This window comes from Monocercomonoides exilis (assembly GCF_001643675.1).
Source record: "Monocercomonoides exilis strain PA203 chromosome Unknown scaffold22-1379369, whole genome shotgun sequence".
NCBI lineage: Eukaryota > Preaxostyla > Oxymonadida > Polymastigidae > Monocercomonoides > Monocercomonoides exilis.
The window spans coordinates 562,932-580,613 of record NW_027150567.1 but is presented as its reverse complement, the minus strand read 5'-3'; the positions used below and the strand labels follow the sequence as shown (position 1 = coordinate 580,613).

General features: G+C 43.5%; 7 protein-coding genes across 7 annotated transcripts; 4 read left to right on the top strand and 3 right to left on the bottom strand.

Moving 5' to 3' along the window:
* Positions 1–818: 818 nt before the first annotated feature.
* Positions 819–4,812, bottom strand: MONOS_17570 (putative type II keratin, basic; the record flags this gene model as incomplete). Its single annotated transcript, XM_067870503.1, has 6 exons — positions 819–823; positions 888–2,194; positions 2,543–3,426; positions 3,475–4,114; positions 4,158–4,433; positions 4,784–4,812. The coding sequence occupies 6 exons, from the start codon at positions 4,810–4,812 to the stop codon at positions 819–821; spliced, it is 3,141 nt and encodes a 1,046-aa protein (XP_067727485.1).
* A 963-nt stretch (positions 4,813–5,775) lies between these two features.
* Positions 5,776–6,249, bottom strand: MONOS_9505 (uncharacterized protein; the record flags this gene model as incomplete). The annotated part of the gene is made up of 1 exon (XM_067880013.1): positions 5,776–6,249. One exon carries the CDS (start codon positions 6,247–6,249, stop codon positions 5,776–5,778), a length of 474 nt encoding a protein of 157 aa, XP_067727484.1.
* A 256-nt stretch (positions 6,250–6,505) lies between these two features.
* Positions 6,506–7,105, top strand: MONOS_9504 (uncharacterized protein; the record flags this gene model as incomplete). The annotated part of the gene is made up of 1 exon (XM_067880012.1): positions 6,506–7,105. One exon carries the CDS (start codon positions 6,506–6,508, stop codon positions 7,103–7,105), a length of 600 nt encoding a protein of 199 aa, XP_067727483.1.
* Positions 7,106–7,186: 81 nt separating this feature from the next.
* Positions 7,187–8,302, top strand: MONOS_9503 (putative ubiquitin domain containing protein; the record flags this gene model as incomplete). Its single annotated transcript, XM_067880011.1, has 1 exon — positions 7,187–8,302. The coding sequence occupies one exon, from the start codon at positions 7,187–7,189 to the stop codon at positions 8,300–8,302; it is 1,116 nt and encodes a 371-aa protein (XP_067727482.1).
* Positions 8,303–8,410: 108 nt separating this feature from the next.
* MONOS_9502 (uncharacterized protein) lies at positions 8,411–9,004 on the top strand (the record flags this gene model as incomplete). The annotated part of the gene is made up of 1 exon (XM_067880010.1): positions 8,411–9,004. One exon carries the CDS (start codon positions 8,411–8,413, stop codon positions 9,002–9,004), a length of 594 nt encoding a protein of 197 aa, XP_067727481.1.
* A 1,026-nt stretch (positions 9,005–10,030) lies between these two features.
* On the top strand, positions 10,031–12,536 carry MONOS_9501 (uncharacterized protein; the record flags this gene model as incomplete). The annotated part of the gene is made up of 3 exons (XM_067880009.1): positions 10,031–10,276; positions 10,391–12,297; positions 12,371–12,536. 3 exons carry the CDS (start codon positions 10,031–10,033, stop codon positions 12,534–12,536), a joined length of 2,319 nt encoding a protein of 772 aa, XP_067727480.1.
* A 1,147-nt stretch (positions 12,537–13,683) lies between these two features.
* On the bottom strand, positions 13,684–17,280 carry MONOS_9500 (uncharacterized protein; the record flags this gene model as incomplete). The annotated part of the gene is made up of 3 exons (XM_067880008.1): positions 13,684–16,921; positions 17,008–17,195; positions 17,260–17,280. The coding sequence occupies 3 exons, from the start codon at positions 17,278–17,280 to the stop codon at positions 13,684–13,686; spliced, it is 3,447 nt and encodes a 1,148-aa protein (XP_067727479.1).
* Positions 17,281–17,682: the final 402 nt, after the last annotated feature.

Sequence of the window (17,682 nt, the reverse complement as noted above, 5' to 3'; positions counted from 1 at the left end):
ATTTGTGTTAAATAAATAAGAATTACAATTATAACAAAAAAAACCAATTAAATCAAAAATATTATTCAAAACTCTATTGCCAAGTTTATTATTAATTAAATTTGTTAAAAAACCAAACTCACTATCACATTCATTTTTTCCGTGATGTTCAGCAAAAAATGAAAGTGAACAATGTTTATTTTTAAACAAAAAAGAATTATCAGAAAATATTAAATTTAAAACATGAGAATTTCGAAAATGCGGCCCATTGTCGCAAAAAAAGTTAAAAGAATCAACATTAAAAAAAATATCAAATTGCAAAAGTTGTTTCAAACATTCACATACAAAACGATAATCATGTGATAAAATTTCTGAAAAATAATTAAAACAACACTTTTTCAAAATACCAAAATTATCAACGTAAAAAACCACAAAACACAAATGAGAAATTTGTTTCTTATTAAAAAATGATTTTCCAGTCTCATTATTAGAAATAGGCAAACACCAATTTTCTTTAAAATCCATTAAAACAATAACTTCATTTTTTTTTAAATTTTCTTTTTTCTCAAAAAAAAAGTTTCTTTGATGTTGGGCCATTTTTCGATGATGAATTATTAAATTCAATTCATCATCTTCAGTTTGGCCCAATTCAAGTCCTTTTCTTTCTATTTCTAATTTTTTCTTTTCTAAATATTTTCCTCTTTCACAGATTTCACATAAATCAGTCCTTTTCTTTGATTTTATAAAATTTTTTGTTTTCTTGCAAAATGTCGAATAGGACATTTTGACTTCCACTTCTTTCTTCATTTCAAAAAATAAATCTTTTTTTGTTTTTTCAATTAATCTTTTTTCATTTGGAGAAAAAACTCCAAAGCCTTTTCTTTTTCTTTTCATATTTTTCAACAAACATATACTATTTTCTGAATTTCCTTCAACATTTCCTTCATCACTCCCTCCATCCAACTCTTCCTCCATTTCAATTCCTTCTCCATTATTCAACTCTTCTTCCATTTCAATTCCTTCTCCATCATTCAATTCTTTTTCTATAACAACTCTAGCTCCAATCCCACAAGCATCCGTCACACATCCAGCTTCAATCCCACAAGCATCCGTCACACATCCAGCTCCAAGCCCACAAGCATCCGTCACACATCCAGCTCCAAGCCCACAATCATCCCCAGAAACTCCAGCTCCAAGCCCACAATCGTCCCCTGAAACTCCAGCTCCAAGCCCACAATCATCCCCAGAAACTCCAGCTCCAATCCCACAAGCATCCGTCACACATCCAGCTCCAAGCCCACAATCGTCCCCTGAAACTCCAGCTCCAAGCCCACAATCATCCCCTGAAACTCCAGCTCCAAGCCCACAATCATCCCCTGAAACTCCAGCTCCAAGCCCACAAGCATCCGTCACACATCCAGCTCCAAGCCCACAATCGTCCCCTGAAACTCCAGCTCCAAGCCCACAATCATCCCCTGAAACTCCAGCTCCAAGCCCACAATCGTCCCCTGAAACTCCAGCTCCAAGCCCACAATCATCCCCAGAAACTCCAGCTCCAAGCCCACAATCATCCCCAGAAACTCCAGCTCCAAGCCCACAATCATCCCCAGAAACTCCAGCTCCAATCCCACAAGCATCCGTCACACATCCAGCTCCAAGCCCACAATCGTCCCCTGAAACTCCAGCTCCAAGCCCACAATCATCCCCTGAAACTCCAGCTCCAAGCCCACAATCATCCCCTGAAACTCCAGCTCCAAGCCCACAAGCATCCGTCACACATCCAGCTCCAAGCCCACAATCGTCCCCTGAAACTCCAGCTCCAAGCCCACAATCATCCCCAGAAACTCCAGCTCCAAGCCCACAATCGTCCCCTGAAACTCCAGCTCCAAGCCCACAATCATCCCCTGAAACTCCAGCTCCAAGCCCACAATCATCCCCTGAAACTCCAGCTCCAAGCCCACAATCATCCCCTGAAACTCCAGCTCCAAGCCCACAATCATCCCCTGAAACTCCAGCTCCAAGCCCACAAGCATCCGTCACACATCCAGCTCCAAACTCGTCTGCCCAGCTCGCTGCCCCAAGTCCATCTGAAAATGACCCGCTCGCTGCCCCAAGTCCATCTGAAAATGCCCCGCTCGCAGCTTCACAACTATCAGCACCACCTTCGCTAGCAGCTTCACAACTATCAGCACCACCTTCGCTAGCAGCTTCACAGCTTGTTGCATCGGACCCGTCGAAGGAAAAATTGTAAATGTTAATATTACAAAAGGTTATATTTGAATAAAAATTTTGTAAAGAAAATTTGTTTCTTGAAAAGTTATTATAAAAAAAAAATGTATTATTGTTATTATTTTCTATAGATGAATATTTTTTAGTATCATTTTTTTCTTTAAGATAATATTTATTTTTTTTTCTTATTTCAAGTTCATCATATTTTTTATATTCTTCATTTTTCTTATTTTTTTCAATATTTTCTAATTTATCTTTTCTATTTTTTCTTTTTCTCTTTTCTTTTTTATTGTAAAAATCATTTATGATAACATTTGTTTTTATTTTAATCAACATTCCAACACTCCCCCCAGCACTCAGCGACGCAGCCCCAACACTCCCCCCAGCACTCAGCGACGCAGCCCCAACACTCCCCCCAGCACTCAGCGACGCAGCCCCAACACTCCCCCCAGCACTCAGCGACGCAGCCCCAACACTCCCCCCAGCACTCAGCGACGCAGCCCCAACACTCCCCCCAGCACTCAGCGACGCAGCCCCAACACTCCCCCCAGCACTCAGCGACGCAGCCCCAACGCTCCCCCCAGCACTCAGCGACGCAGCCCCAACACTCCCCCCAGCACTCAGCGACGCAGCCCCAACACTCCCCCCAGCACTCAGCGACGCAGCCCCAACACTCCCCCCAGCACTCAGCGACGCAGCCCCAACACTCCCCCCAGCACTCAGCGACGCAGCCCCAACACTCCCCCCAGCACTCAGCGACGCAGCCCCAACACTCCCCCCAGCACTCAGCGACGCAGCCCCAACACTCCCCCCAGCACTCAGCGACGCAGCCCCAACACTCCCCCCAGCACTCAGCGACGCAGCCCCAACACTCCCCCCAGCACTCAGCGACGCAGCCCCAACGCTCCCCCCAGCACTCAGCGACGCAGCCCCAACACTCCCCCCAGCACTCAGCGACGCAGCCCCAACACTCCCCCCAGCACTCAGCGACGCAGCCCCAACACTCCCCCCAGCACTCAGCGACGCAGCCCCAACACTCCCCCCAGCACTCAGCGACGCAGCCCCAACACTCCCCCCAGCACTCAGCGACGCAGCCCCAACACTCCCCCCAGCACTCAGCGACGCAGCCCCAACACTCCCCCCAGCACTCAGCGACGCAGCCCCAACACTCCCCCCAGCACTCAGCGACGCAGCCCCAACACTCCCCCCAGCACTCAGCTACGCAGCCCCAACACTCCCCCCAGCACTCAGCGACGCAGCCCCAACACTCCCCCCAGCACTCAGCGACGCAGCCCCAACACTCCCCCCAGCACTCAGCGACGCAGCCCCAACACTCCCCCCAGCACTCAGCGACGCAGCCCCAACACTCCCCCCAGCACTCAGCGACGCAGCCCCAACACTCCCCCCAGCACTCAGCGACGCAGCCCCAACGCTCCCCCCAGCACTCAGCGACGCAGCCCCAACACTCCCCCCAGCACTCAGCGACGCAGCCCCAACACTCCCCCCAGCACTCAGCGACGCAGCCCCAACACTCCCCCCAGCACTCAGCGACGCAGCCCCAACACTCCCCCCAGCACTCAGCGACGCAGCCCCAACACTCCCCCCAGCACTCAGCGACGCAGCCCCAACACTCCCCCCAGCACTCAGCGACGCAGCCCCAACACTCCCCCCAGCACTCAGCGACGCAGCCCCAACACTCCCCCCAGCACTCAGCGACGCAGCCCCAACACTCCCCCCAGCACTCAGCGACGCAGCCCCAACGCTCCCCCCAGCACTCAGCGACGCAGCCCCAACACTCCCCCCAGCACTCAGCGACGCAGCCCCAACACTCCCCCCAGCACTCAGCGACGCAGCCCCAACACTCCCCCCAGCACTCAGCGACGCAGCCCCAACACTCCCCCCAGCACTCAGCGACGCAGCCCCAACACTCCCCCCCAGCACTCAGCGACGCAGCCCCAACACTCCCCCCAGCACTCAGCGACGCAGCCCCAACGCTCCCCCCAGCACTCAGCGACGCAGCCCCAACACTCCCCCCAGCACTCAGCGACGCAGCCCCAACACTCCCCCCAGCACTCAGCGACGCAGCCCCAACACTCCCCCCAGCACTCAGCGACGCAGCCCCAACACTCCCCCCAGCACTCAGCGACGCAGCCCCAACGCTCCCCCCAGCACTCAGCGACGCAGCCCCAACACTCCCCCCAGCACTCAGCGACGAAGCTTTGTTGCTCTCATAGATAAAATTTGATGATGTTGTGTTATTTTTTGATTTGAGTGAGTTGGAAGTTTCGTATTTGCTTTTTTGGATTAAATTATTTAAAATAATATTTGATATTTTTTTATTGTGTATTATATTATCATTTATTAATTTTTCTTTTAATATTTTATTTTCTTTTTTATTTTTATTATTATTTTCTTTAATTATCTTTTTATCTTTTGTATTTAATACTTCTTTCTTTTTTTTTGTTTCTGTTTTTTCATTGTTTGTGTTTTCTTTTATTTTTTTCATTTCATTTTGTTTTTTATTTTCTGTGTTTTCTTTTTCTAATTCATCTTTTTTATTTTTTTTTAAACATACATCACAACATCGCTTCTTAACTTCTGCATTTTGTTTTTCTGTAATATTGTGAGCTTAAATAAATATTTGAAAGTTCAACAAAAACAATGATTTATGATAATTAAAAAAATTAATAGAAAAAAACTTAAATAAAAATCAAACTTGTTTTTATTCTTCTTGAGTTTTCACAGCTGCATGAACTGTGGCTTAAAAGCCAGCTTTCTGCTGTTTGAAACTCTTTTTCATCTAAAAAAAAAAATATCATTCAATAAAACACATTTTTATTTTAAAACAAAATAATAATTAAAATTATTAATGATAAAAAAAAATAATATTATAAATAAAAATAAAAAAAACTTCTAAATGAAGGAACATCTTTATCACTGCTTGATAAAGCTGTAGGAGCTGGGGCTTTGTTTTTCTCCCGTGAATAGTAATATTCTCCGGGAGAAATGCCCCAGCCTTCTTGATTCAATTCTTGAATTGAAAACAAGGAAGAAGCACAACTGAGAAGCTGAACCCGAAGGTTCAAGGGGCTTCTTTTACGCACTTCACCGATATTTTGAATTGAACTTTCAATTTTTTCTTTTAACGAATAATAATAAAAATAATAACACAAAAAAATAAAATTTATTTGCTTAATGTTTTAATGATAATAAAAATAAAAAAACCTTCAAAGCGGGTCTGGATTGCCTCTTGGAATGGCTTTCCTTTTTTGTAGCGAAAAATAAAATATAGTAAACATCCCACGGGGTCGGATGGAGCAGCGGACTCCAAAGCTTCTAAAACTTTATCGGCTTTTCGAGTTTTGCTTGCACGAGGAAAGTCAATAAAGTTTCCAATCATCAACAGCTTGACGGAAAAAAATTATGGAAAACAAAATAATCAATGAAAATCACAAAATAAATATAATGAATAAAAACACACTTTTGGTTTGTGAATCATTTTTATTTTCTTCCTTTTTTTTCGATAATGTTCGAATATCATCAAATATGAGCAATTGGACACGTTATTTAATTCACCTCAATTTTGAGTAAACTACTGAGGGATTGGACATCATGTAAGGTGGAGGAAGGTTGTGCAGAAGTCAAGGAAGAAGATGAGAAGGAAGAAGAAGAAGAGGAGGAAGAAGAAGAAGAAGAAGAAGAAGAGGAGGAGGAGGAGGAGGAGGAAGAAGAAGAAGAAGCGGAAGAAGGGAAAGCAAATGGAGAAGGAAATGAAAGAGGTTGATGTGCTGATTGTGATTCAGGGGAAGAAGCTAAAGGAAGAGAAGGATTTGAAGCAAAGAAGGAATCAGAAGAAGAGGAAGAGGAAGAAGAGGAAGAAGATGACGCAATAGAATGAGCAGCTTCAAAATCATCGAAGTCATCAAATTCGATATCATTTGAAGGAAGATTAACTTCTTCTCCTTTCTTTCCATCTGAAGAAGATTGAGAAGAAGAAGAAGAAGAAGAAGATGATGATGATGATGATGATGATAAGTACATCAATGAATTGTCAGGAGCATCACCTTCTTCTTCCTCTACCCCTTCCTCTTCCTCTTCATTGTCTTCTCCGAACAATCTCACAAAGAAGCGCCAGCTGTCTCTTCTGCCTGTCTCAGTTGCGCTGAGAGTTATTCTGAACGAGCTTTCTCAGCTTCATTGCGCATCCAATCCGACAACAGAAAATAACCTGAGAAAACTGGAAAGATGGATCAAAACAGAAGTTGGCTTGAAGCTGCCGGAGAAGTCCTTTGGGCTGATGCTCATTGATTATCTGTGGATGGACAAGCTGGTTGCTGGATTCAATGCTGTTGCTGCTTCCACGGGTGCTTCACCTCCAGGAATGGCTGGGAAGAAGATGCTGCGCAGTCCTTCTGCTTCTGTTTCATCTTCTTCTTCATATTTGCCCTCAAACATTGCACGGTGCGATTCGCAGAGGAAGCTGACCTCGTCGCATTCACGTAGCAACTCAGAAGTGGAACTCATTCAGAGCCATTTTGTGTCGGACAAAGATAGCAGAAATGCCATTTTGAGTCTGATTGCTGCGCTGTGCAGCGGGAATGAGGCAAACACAGAGCGTCTGCTGCATCTTTTGAATGAGACGCATACGATGAACGACAAGAACACGTACACGTCTTTCCACTTCACACCCGCCGAGCAGATTGCAAAGTCGCACAAGAAGGAGAAGAAGGTTGAGAAAAGCGAAGAGGTTAAATACAGAGGCATTGTGAATCCAGGCACACTTTGCTATATGAACTCTCTGTTTGTGCAGCTGTTTATGCACACGCAGCTGTGCTCCACGCTTCTTCTGCGGGAAGGCGAGCAGTTTCAAGGAAGCGTCCTGGAGAAGCTGGCATGACCATCACAAGCAGATGTGCTGAGTGAGTGGCAGAAGAGCAAAGAAACAAGCACACACCCACCAGACGAGCCGGAGACGAAGATGGCAGAGATGAGGCTGCGCAGCGTGACAGAGGAGGAGAAAGTGCAGAACAGCGCTGTGTGGAGAGCTGTACGCTATCTCTTCTGGGAGCTGCAGCACAACTCGAATAGGAAGGAGTTCAATGATGCTGAGCAGTTTCTGGAGGTGTATCTCGACCAGGACAAAAAGCAAGTTGTGAATGGCGCGCATTGTGACATCCACGAGTTCTTCATGTGTCTTGTGGACAAGCTGGAGATGCATTTGGACGCAGTGGCTGCTCCAAACTTTGTCAGACACTTTCTGAAGGGTCACGCGATGAACTTGCATGTCTGCAGATACGGGCACGAGCGGTGGAATTCCGATGGCTTTAATGCGCTCGAGGTGGAAGTGAAAGGGAAAAAGAGTCTGGAGGAATCGTTGGCGTCGATGGTGGTTGGGTCGAAGATTGAGGATTACGAATGCGTAGAGTGTGTCAAGCATCACACGGTTGATGTGATCAACCGGACAGTTCTGAGAGACCTGCCTAACACACTCATTATTCTCCTCAGGCGTTTTGACTACCAGCCGCTAACGGGGAACAGAGTGAAGATCAACAACAAGTTTGAGTTCCCCATTGAGGAGTTCTTGGATCTCGAGCCATTGACGTGGGAGGCGATGCAAGTGAGGGAGGAAAAACTAAGCAGTATGAAGCGGTTTTCCAAAGCTGACACAGCAATCATGTTGGAAAAGATTGGATGCAAAGAGAATCTGAAGAATCTGCAGGTTCCGCATAACGACGAAAGCAAAGACAAGCTGCGTCCGGAGAGCAACTGCAAATACCGTCTGCAGGGCATCATCAACCACTTGGGGAAAGCCAATGCTGGACCCTACATCTCATTTGTGCGGGAAAGAGATGCTCCGCACCAGTGGTACGAATTCAACTACGACAGAGTTAGGCTGCTCCCTTCTCCTGCTGTGGAGACATTGAAAGCAGAGGCCTTTGGCGAAAGCTTCCTGTACGACACCGCGCTGATTGATCCCGAGATTCTCAAGAAAAAACGCCTGAGCCTGCTGAGCGAGGCAGACACGGTCAAGCCGTACTCGGCATGCATCCTCATCTACGAGCGGAAGCAGCCTGTGGACGACTGGAGCCTCTAACGCCAGCTACTCAGCCAGATTCCACAGGCAAAGCTGAAAGAAATGACATGAGGGAGCCATCTGCCTCCAACTGTATCACAAGCAATCGGCTCTTTTCCTCTTATCGCAATGCATCCTCCACCACCCCACACGTCGTTGCTGAAGATGCGTTCTCCTTTTAATGACGATGTGTTCGCAGACTCCGCATTGACAGAGCATTCGCCAATGAAATCGTCTTTCGATGGGATGAGCAGTGTGGATGAGAGTGTGTTGGTGAGGCAGCTGGGCATCGTGAGAGACAGGCAGATCTTCTCAAACACATTCTTTGCGTTTGTGAGAAGGCTGTTTGAGCAGTTTGGATGCGAACAATCCGCTGAAAAAGAGGAAGCAGCAACAGCTGCAACTAGCACCAGATTATCAACTGGTGCTTCATCTGCAACACCTACCTCATCTTTGATTAAAACGAATCTTGCTGGCAAAAGCTCATCATCTTTATCCTCATCTGCATCAGCTTCTCTGGCTATGCGTGTCCTGAATGTGCCAAAGGCAGATCCGACCTTTTCTCGCGACTTTATGTTTTTCTCTGTGTGTTTTTTGCTTCACACCTTCTCCCATTCAGTGCATCATGCACTATTTGTGCAGTGGAGCGTGGAGTTGGAGCAGATTCTTGTCCGCTCACCAGACTTGTCGTTCAAACTGATCAAGCACATCACAACTGAGTAGCTCAGCGGAGAAGCAAAAGAGTGGGATGCTTGCCTTTCCCGGAAGCAAAATCAGAAGAGTTCAACTGCATCCACAGCAGTGTATGCAATGACTGCTGCGGAGCTGAACAATCTGGGAGCTTAAAACATTGCGGGCGCTCCGTCGATTGCAAAGGCCTTTCTTTGACGCTGCGAAGACACTCAGCTGCGCCTGTGTTTTTTCCACGTGCTCCTCAGCGCACTTTCGGCTGTTCTGAAGTCAGTCTCAGCGTATTTGTCCAAAACAGACGCATCTCTGTCACAGCAGCACCTCTCCATTCTGCTCCAGCAGCTCTTCTTCTTCTTCACATCGCTGCTCGATCTTCTGCCTGCCAAGCAGAAGAAAGCCATCCAATTCGTCCCTCTGTTCGCCTTCATGCGAGATGCTTGCTTTCTGTCTCCTGTTTGCTCTTGGCTGCTCCTCCTTGCCAATTACCCTCAGCGCTGCCAGGACTTTCTTTCCCCTTCTCTGTCAAAGCAGTCAGGAAAGTGGACATATGCAGTGAAGTCGCTGTATTCTCTTGCTCCTCTGGATGGTAACAGTGCTTGTCAAGATGAGCTGCCTCCGGTTCAGCGTGAAGCTGCAATGGCGTTGCTGATCTCTCTCATTTCTTGTCTGCATAATTCCCCTTCTCCGTCTGCGTCTGCATCTCGTTCTATTCTAATGATTTTGAAAGGAACGAAACCGACTCCTCTTTTTGCTTCGGATTCATCCTTTTCCGCAATTTCGCTTCCATCTATTCCAGTTTCACCAGAAGATGCATTTTATTCGATCATTTCGCAGTCATTTTGTGATGTTCTTTTTTCTTCAACAAAAGAACCCAGCCACGTTTCTTCTCTTTGTTCTCTCGCTTTGACCTGTTTTTATTCCATTCGTAGAGATGTTGCTGAGCATAAGTCATATCTTTTGCTTTTGGAGAAGCATTTGACATAGATTGGGATTAACTGGCTGCTTCTCAAGTCAGAAGAGTTGCTGTGCACACAAAACAGAGAGATGAATGAAAAGTGGATGGAGGCGTATTTATCTGTTGTTACATGCACAGTTACATTAGCATCTTCTTCATCATCATCATCTTCATCATCATCTTCATCATCATCTTCTTCTTCTTCTTCACGTGAACAAAATGTCAAAAGCAGACTTCTACCGTGCTGTCTGATATCACTTGATCATTTTCTGAGTTATCTCTCAAGCAGTTTATCTCAGACTCCTTCATCTGCTTCATCTGCTTCATCATCATCATCATCATCATCACATGTTTATTCTTCTTGTGTCGCCTTCCTCTTTGCCCTGTCGCACCACGTGCGCAAAAGCGACGAATTAGCCGAAGCCATCTGCTGCGACAGAGACATCACTGAACCTTAACTGCAGCTGCTGATGCACTCACCACACGCTCTTGTGCGCGGTGCCGTGGCGAGGGTGTTCCGGCTGGCTCTTCTGGAGACGAGGGAGGAGCGGGTGATGGATCCGAAGTTTGCAGAGTTCACAGGCACGCGAATATCTCCTGAGGCTGTCTTGTTTATCAATGCACGGTTTTCCCACTCGCCTCTGCTGATTGTGTCGAGTGATCCGTCTGACCAAGGGCTGGAGATGGGTGCACCGCTCATCACTTTCACGAACTTTGCATTGTTGACACCGAATTCAGCTGTGACAGCTGATTCATCATCATCATCATCTGCTTCTGCTTCATCTGCACAATCACATTCCTCTCAGCAGTCAATCGAGATCGAGTACATCAGATCCTTCTCATTCAATATGTCTGCCCAGTGTGGTGGAGCCAGTCCCATCTGGCAGAGTGAGCTTCTCAGCATCGACGACTTACCCTCTTCTTCTTCTTCTTCTTCTTCCTCTTCTTCCTCTTCCTCCTCCTCATCATTATCATCAACAGCTGCATATCCAACATTCCACTCAGAACACGTGTCTGTTCTCCAGCTCCCTCATGACCTGGTGCCGTGCATATCTCTTGCTACAGTCCTTCCTCCGACAGCCAACTCTGCCACTTCTGATTTGTTTGCCTCGCTCGCCTCAGACAATCTGCAGAACGTGATTCTGAACGAGTTTTATGCGGAAGCGTTTTTGAAGGTGTTTACTGGGTGTGTTGTGGATGAAAGTGCAAAGTTTAAGGCAAAACAGAATGCGAACAGCGTTATCTTTGAAGGAATGGCTCATTTGCATGTTTGGATTGTCAACTGCATTGCAATCAACCAGACTAATTTGCCAGACACTTCTTTGGCTCTTTCTAGTGCGCCATCCTCTTCGTCTGCATCTTCTTCTTCTTCTTCCTCTTCTTCTTCTTCAAATCCTCTTGTTTCTGATAGTTTCTGCAATGCATTGGAAACAAGCCTTGTTCGGTTGCTTGAAATTAACAATTGTTCTTCTTCTTCTTCTTCTTCTTTGGATGCAGTGAAAGGCCTGATGGATGGATTGAGTGTGTTGTCCCACTCTTCTCCAGTGTTTGCTAAGAAAATAGCTGTCTATTTATCTACCAAGTTAAAAAGAAGTCTTTATTCGACTCTTTCATCTTCTTATTCTTCTTATTTCTCCTCCTCTTCTTCTTCCTCCTCTTCTTCCTCCTCTTCTTCCTCCTCTTCTTATTCCATTCCTCTCAGCGCTTTCAAGCATTGTGTAAAATCAACACACACAGAAGAATTCCCAAACAGAAAAGAGTATTTTGCAAGAAAATGCAACATCGATTCGACGCTTCTTCTGTTTTATGAATGCAGTTCAGCTTATCCTCTTTTCATTCGCGCATTGCACGAAGCTAATCTTTTCTGTCCGCTTTTGCACAACCTCATCTTCTTCTTCGACTACCTGCAGAATGTGCCAACGCAGTCGCTCGTCCTCGCTTTCATCAGCATTTCTGTGTCTTCGTTTCCTCAGGTTGCTGTTGCTGTGCTTGATGCGCTATTTTGGAGCGATGGCAAGTTGAAAGCCTCAAACGAAATAGCAGCAATGAGAATTATTGCTGACTCATTCTTCCCAATTGTGAAGCATCCGTCTGATTTGGCTCAGCAATCATCATCATCATCATCTTCTTCTTCTTCTTCTTCTTCTTCTTCTTCTTCTCTCCCTCTTCCTGATCCTTCCTCTATTCTTCCTTCAGTTGAGTCTTTACCCGATCATTCTTCCATTCTTCTTCCGGATGATATTTCAAATTCTCTTCCTCCATCTTCTCCTTCTCCTTCTCCTCCTCTTTCTTCTTCCGAAATGCCATCTTCCCCACTGCAAACAGCACAAGTCCATTCAGCACAATGGAACATCAAGTGTAATCAGCAGCAGTATTATTGTCGTATCATTTTTCTCATCTGTTAAATGGAGCGAGACATACTCCACAAATTCATTTGCAGGAAGTTCTGAACAAGGATGTGAAGAACAAGAGCCCTCAGCAAAGGCAGATATCTCAGAGAGCGATGGAAGGCAGGAAGAAATAGGAGAAGTGACAGGGGCGCAGAAGTGTGCCAGAAGAGAAGAAACAAAGGCGAAGTCGCAGACGATGATAGTGGCTAAAGTGTTGTAGTTGGAGAGGGTGGAGGAATGAATTGGGTGATGTGTTGGCTTTGATGATGAAAATGTTAAAGATGATGAAGAGAAACAATAAGACGAAGGAATAAAGGTGATTATTTCCAAACAGATAATTATATATCTTCTTCTGAAAAATCCTTCCTGAAAATTTTTTGTATTCGTAAATCTTTTTGTTTTAATGTCCTCGTAGAGTTTTCCGTTTGTATGTATAAGTTATCCGAAAGCAGATACAATAATTATGCGTTAATATTTACCGTTCATTTGAAATCAGTGCCCGTAGCATTGACAATACTATGAAACTTCTATTCACATTCAACGCATTTAAATACAAAGGTAAAAATCATAATCACACCTTTCACATGTCTTTTTCTGTTACTTCTTTAAATATCACGCTTGTTTTCAAATATTTTAATAAATTATAATTATGGATTCCATTTCAAATATTTTTTTGTGCAATAATGTTATACACATTGTGATATGTGTGCCGAATAAGTTTGGAACAAAACATGATTTTTTTAATGAATTAAAAAATTTCTTCCCATATTGAAAAAAATAAAACAATAATTGATTTGATTTTTAAAAAAGAAAGAAAAGAAAAGAAAAGAGAAAAAGAAATAAATAGAAAAAGAGAAATAAAACGAAAATTAATACAGAAAGAAAGAAAGAAGAAAAAAAGAAGAAAGAAAGAAAGAAAGGATAATAATAATAATAAAGATTTTGACAGGAATAAAAAGAAGACAGAATTCTCATAACAATTACAATCACAGAAGACTTAGTATTTATTCACAAGAAAAAGCTTAAAAAAAACAAAAAGAAAGACATTATTTTTTCTTCTTCTTCTTTCTTTCTTTCTTTCTTTTCTCTCTCTTTCTCTCTTTCTCTCTTTCTCTCTTTCTTCTTTTCTTCTTTTCTCGTTTTCTCTTCTGTTCAAATCTCTTCTAATCTCTTCTCTTATTCCTTCTCCTCTTCTTCTCCTTCTTCATTAACATCTTCTCCTCCTTAATCCTCTTCCTCTTCCTCTTCCTTCCCCTTCTCCCCTTCTCCCCTTCTCCTCTTCTCCCCTTCTCCCCTTCTCCCCTTCTCTTCTCCTCCCTCCTTCTTCTCCTCTTCTCCTCCTCCCTCTTCCTTCTCCTTCCTTCCTCTTAATCCGGCGGTATCACCTCATCCGGCTTGTTCAGCACCTCTGGATCCAGCCCATTGTTCGTCATTATCTTCTGCACCATCTTCTTCGGCACTCCAGACGCCAACTTCTGGAAATACTGCGCAAATCTCGGATCTTCTTTTGCCACAACCTGTTTTTTCGTTTTCTCTTCTTCTTCTTTCTTCATTCGATTCACTGATGAACGCAATGCGGGTCGGTTTGAAGCAGCAAGAGCGGCTGCAGCTGCGATGGGGTTGCCACTGAAACCAGGCAAACCTCCAACGCCTCCAATTGCTCCGATGCCTCGTGGAAGCATTGGCTGAATTGGTTGGGCTGGTTGTGATGACTGTGTTGTTATTTCTCCTTCATTTGATTTGTTTTGTTGTGCAGCTTCACCTGCGTCTTCGGGTTTGGGGGAGGAAGAAGGAGAAGGAGCATGAGAAGATGAAAGATCAGAGGAAGAAGAGGAAGAAGAAGAAGAATTAAATGAAGAAGAAGAAGAACGAGAATTAGTTCTGGAATGAACCGGAGAATGAGAAGGCGATGCAGAAGGGGAAGGAGAAGGGGAAGAAGAAGCAGAATTCAATGTAGAAGAAGAATTGCTTAATTCACTTGGTTCTTTAACGTGTCTTAGCTTTGGCATAATACCTCCAACACACAGCATTGGCTGCCCTCTTCCAAAGCGCGCCATCACTGAAGCACGGGAAGGGGTATCTATTGAAGAGGAGGAAGAGGAGGAGGAGGAGGAAGATGAAGAAATTTCATTTTGGATGGAAGAAGAAGAGGAAGAGGAGGAAGAATAAGAAGTTGAAGAAATGTTAGTTTGTTTGTTTGAAATTTCTTCTTTTCCTTCTTCATTTCCTTCCTCTCTTTCTCCTTCCTCTCCTTCATCTTCTTCATCTTCTCCAGGCGGAGGCGGAGGAGGAGGTGTATCTAAGCCAATGCTCAACTCACCAGGTGAATCAGTTGATGAATTTCCATTCATTTCTCCCTCATTCTTCTCCTCCTTCTCCTTCTTCTGAAGATTGGAGGTCAACAATTCTTCTTCTTCTTTTCCTTCTTCTTTTCCTTCTTCTTCTTGTTTTTCATTCATTTTCCCCAATGAAGAAGAACTTTTCATTGAAACTGACTCCAAAACAAGTGGATGCTCCTTCAACACACCAAACGTAGAAGAAGCAGAAGAAGAAGAAGAAGAGCCAACAACAGAACCGTATTTCTCCGTTTCTCCGAGAATTTCTTCGTCAATTTCATCCAAAGGTGGTGGCGGGGGTAAGTCGGGTGTTTGGCATTCAGACAGAGGAGGAGGTGACATTTCAGGCAAAGAGAGAGAAAGAGGAGTGTTTTGATTACTTTGAATATTCTGATTTATTTGATTTATTTGGCTATTTTGGTTAACTTCTGCATTTTCACTTAATTTGCTGTTGTTTTCATTGACTTGGCTATTTTGGGTGTTTTTGTTGTTTTGCAGAGCTAAGAAACGAGAAAGGTTTGGAGGGGTTGAAGGCAGTTGTGGTGGAATCGAATGAGAAGTTGCATTTTTCTGTTGTTTTTCTTTCTCTTTCTCTTCCTCTTCCTCTTCCTTTTCCTTTTCCTTTTCCTTTCCTTCTTCTTCTTTCTCTTCTTTCTCTTTTCCTTCTTCTTCTTTCTCCTCTTCCTTCCCCGCCCCTTCTGCTATCGGCGGCGGCGGAATCGGTGGAGGTATGCTAAACTTGAAATTCGCTGCGATTTCTCTTTCTCTTTCTTCTTCTTCCTTTTTCTTCTTCTTCTTCTTCGTCTCTTCGTCTTCTTCAACTGACGCTGAAATCGAAGCAAACGGATTTTCTGGCTGTCTTTCTGGTTGTTTTTCTGTTGTTTTTGTTTGATTTTGAGTTTTTTTGCTTGTTTTGCTTGTTTTCGTATTGGATTCTGGTTCATTGGATTTATTTCCTTTTATATTATCGCTTCCTTCTTCTTTTCTTTCTTCTTCTTCTTCTTCTTCTTCTTTCTCTTTTTCTCCTTCCTTTCCTTCCTCTTCTTCTTCCTCTTCTTCTTCCTCTTCATCCAACGGCGGTGGAGGAGGTGTCTTAGCAATTTCTGAGCTTTCTTCTTTCTCCCTTCCATTCCCTTCTTTCTTTTCTTTCATTTCATTCATTTCTAATTCTGCTTTGTTGTTATCAGCTCCAATCTTCGCTTTTTCTTCTTCTTTTTCTTTTTCTCCTTCTTTTTCTTTTTCTTTTTCTTCTTTTTCTTCCTCTTTCTTTCCTTCTTCTTTCACTTCTTTTACTTCTTTTTCTCCTTTGTTCATTTTTTCCTCTATTTTCTGTTTATTTTCCAACATTTGTGCTTTTGTTTGGGGGAGATTGTGAGCTGGAGGAGGTGGAGGAGGCGGGGGAGGCGGGGGAGGAGGTGGGACAGAAGAAGGAAAATGAACTGGCTGATTGACATTCTGAGGATGGGAAAGAGAATTGGAAGAGGAAGAAGAAGAGGAGGAAGAGGAAGAGGAAAGAGAAGAGGTGGAGGAAGATGAAGAGGAAGAAGAGGAAGAAGAATGAATATCTGAATTTGAACCAGAAGCAATTTGAGTACCTTCCCCTGAAGTTGTTTGTGAAGATCCAGATGATGTGCTGTTTGTCTGTTCCTGCTTTGAAGCAAAAGAAGAAGAGGAGGAGGAGGAGGAGGAGGAGGAAGAGGAAGAGGAAGAGGAAGAAGAAGAAGAAGAAGAAGAAGAAGAAGAAGAGGAAGAAGAAGAAGAAGAAGGATTAGAAGCAGTTGATGTCAAATGTGTTCCAACTTTCACACTCGCCGGCTTCCCTACACTCACAAAGCGCTTGGCAGATGATACATGCGACGAAGACAAGGAAGAGGAGGAGGAAGAAGAAGAAGAGAAAGAGGAAGAGGAAGAGGAAGAGGAAGAAGCAGAGCTGCTATTGGCACTTGTAGAGCCACGGCGAGGAGATTTCGTCGGTAGCCTCCTTTTCCCTTTGACTTCAGGTTTCTCATCAACAACGTTCTCTATTGGAACGTGTGGTGCATTATCGACTTTCGGCTTTGGTAACAATTTCTTTGGTTGGGGTTGTGGTTCCGCTTGCAGACTAACATGGGCTAAACTTTGCTTTCCTTTTGATATTTGTGATTGTTCGGTTGCTTTAAGTTCGTTCAAAACAGGTGTGTTGGGGAAAGAAAGAGGATTGATTTTTCGATAAAAATGAAGCGCATCCAAAACTATAGCAGTAGTTAAGTGAAATGGTTCCTCTTTTTGTCTATTACAAGTTCGTCATCATAAATAATACAAAAATATTCAAATTAAAACTGTGTTTCAAATCAAATATAAAAAATATCGTCAAACAAAAGCTGTTCATGTTCAGTGCTTCGAGATTGGAGCCAGTACTTTATAAAAGCGAAATATTCCTCTGGCAATAATTGTGGAAGTCTTGGTAAAATAAAATCTTGAAAAGGTCTGTTTTTCTCCAACAAAATTTCTTTCAAAGATTGAGAAACGCACCAATCAATAACATCAGCTAAATAAACATAATCCTGGAAAATGTTTTTTGAATATAAACTGATTGCCTCATATGATATCAAATTAAGAAATTCAAACCAACGGGCTTGGAGGTTGCATTTAAACTATGCACCTTTTTGCTTAAATATTTAAAAAAAAATCTCTAAAAAAAAAAGGAATTTATTCAACTTTGAAAAAATAAAGCTTACATGCTTTAATAAATAAGAAATATGTATAACGGTTCATTGTGATCTTTTTTTAAAATTATCAACTATATTTGTTAATCACACGATTGCTTTTTCAAGTTTTCATGCAAATGTATTGGCAGTGTGATGTTTTTCAGAAAATCACGTTATCTTAAAAGTCAAAAAATATTCAAAAATTCTTTAATAATTTGATGAAATTTGAATTCTCTTCTTCAATTCAAACATCCTGGTTAAATGAAAATAAAGTGGGTTAAGCATAAATGAAATATGTTAATATCAAAAGAAGCGTATTTGTTCAAATCAACCCAAATATTTA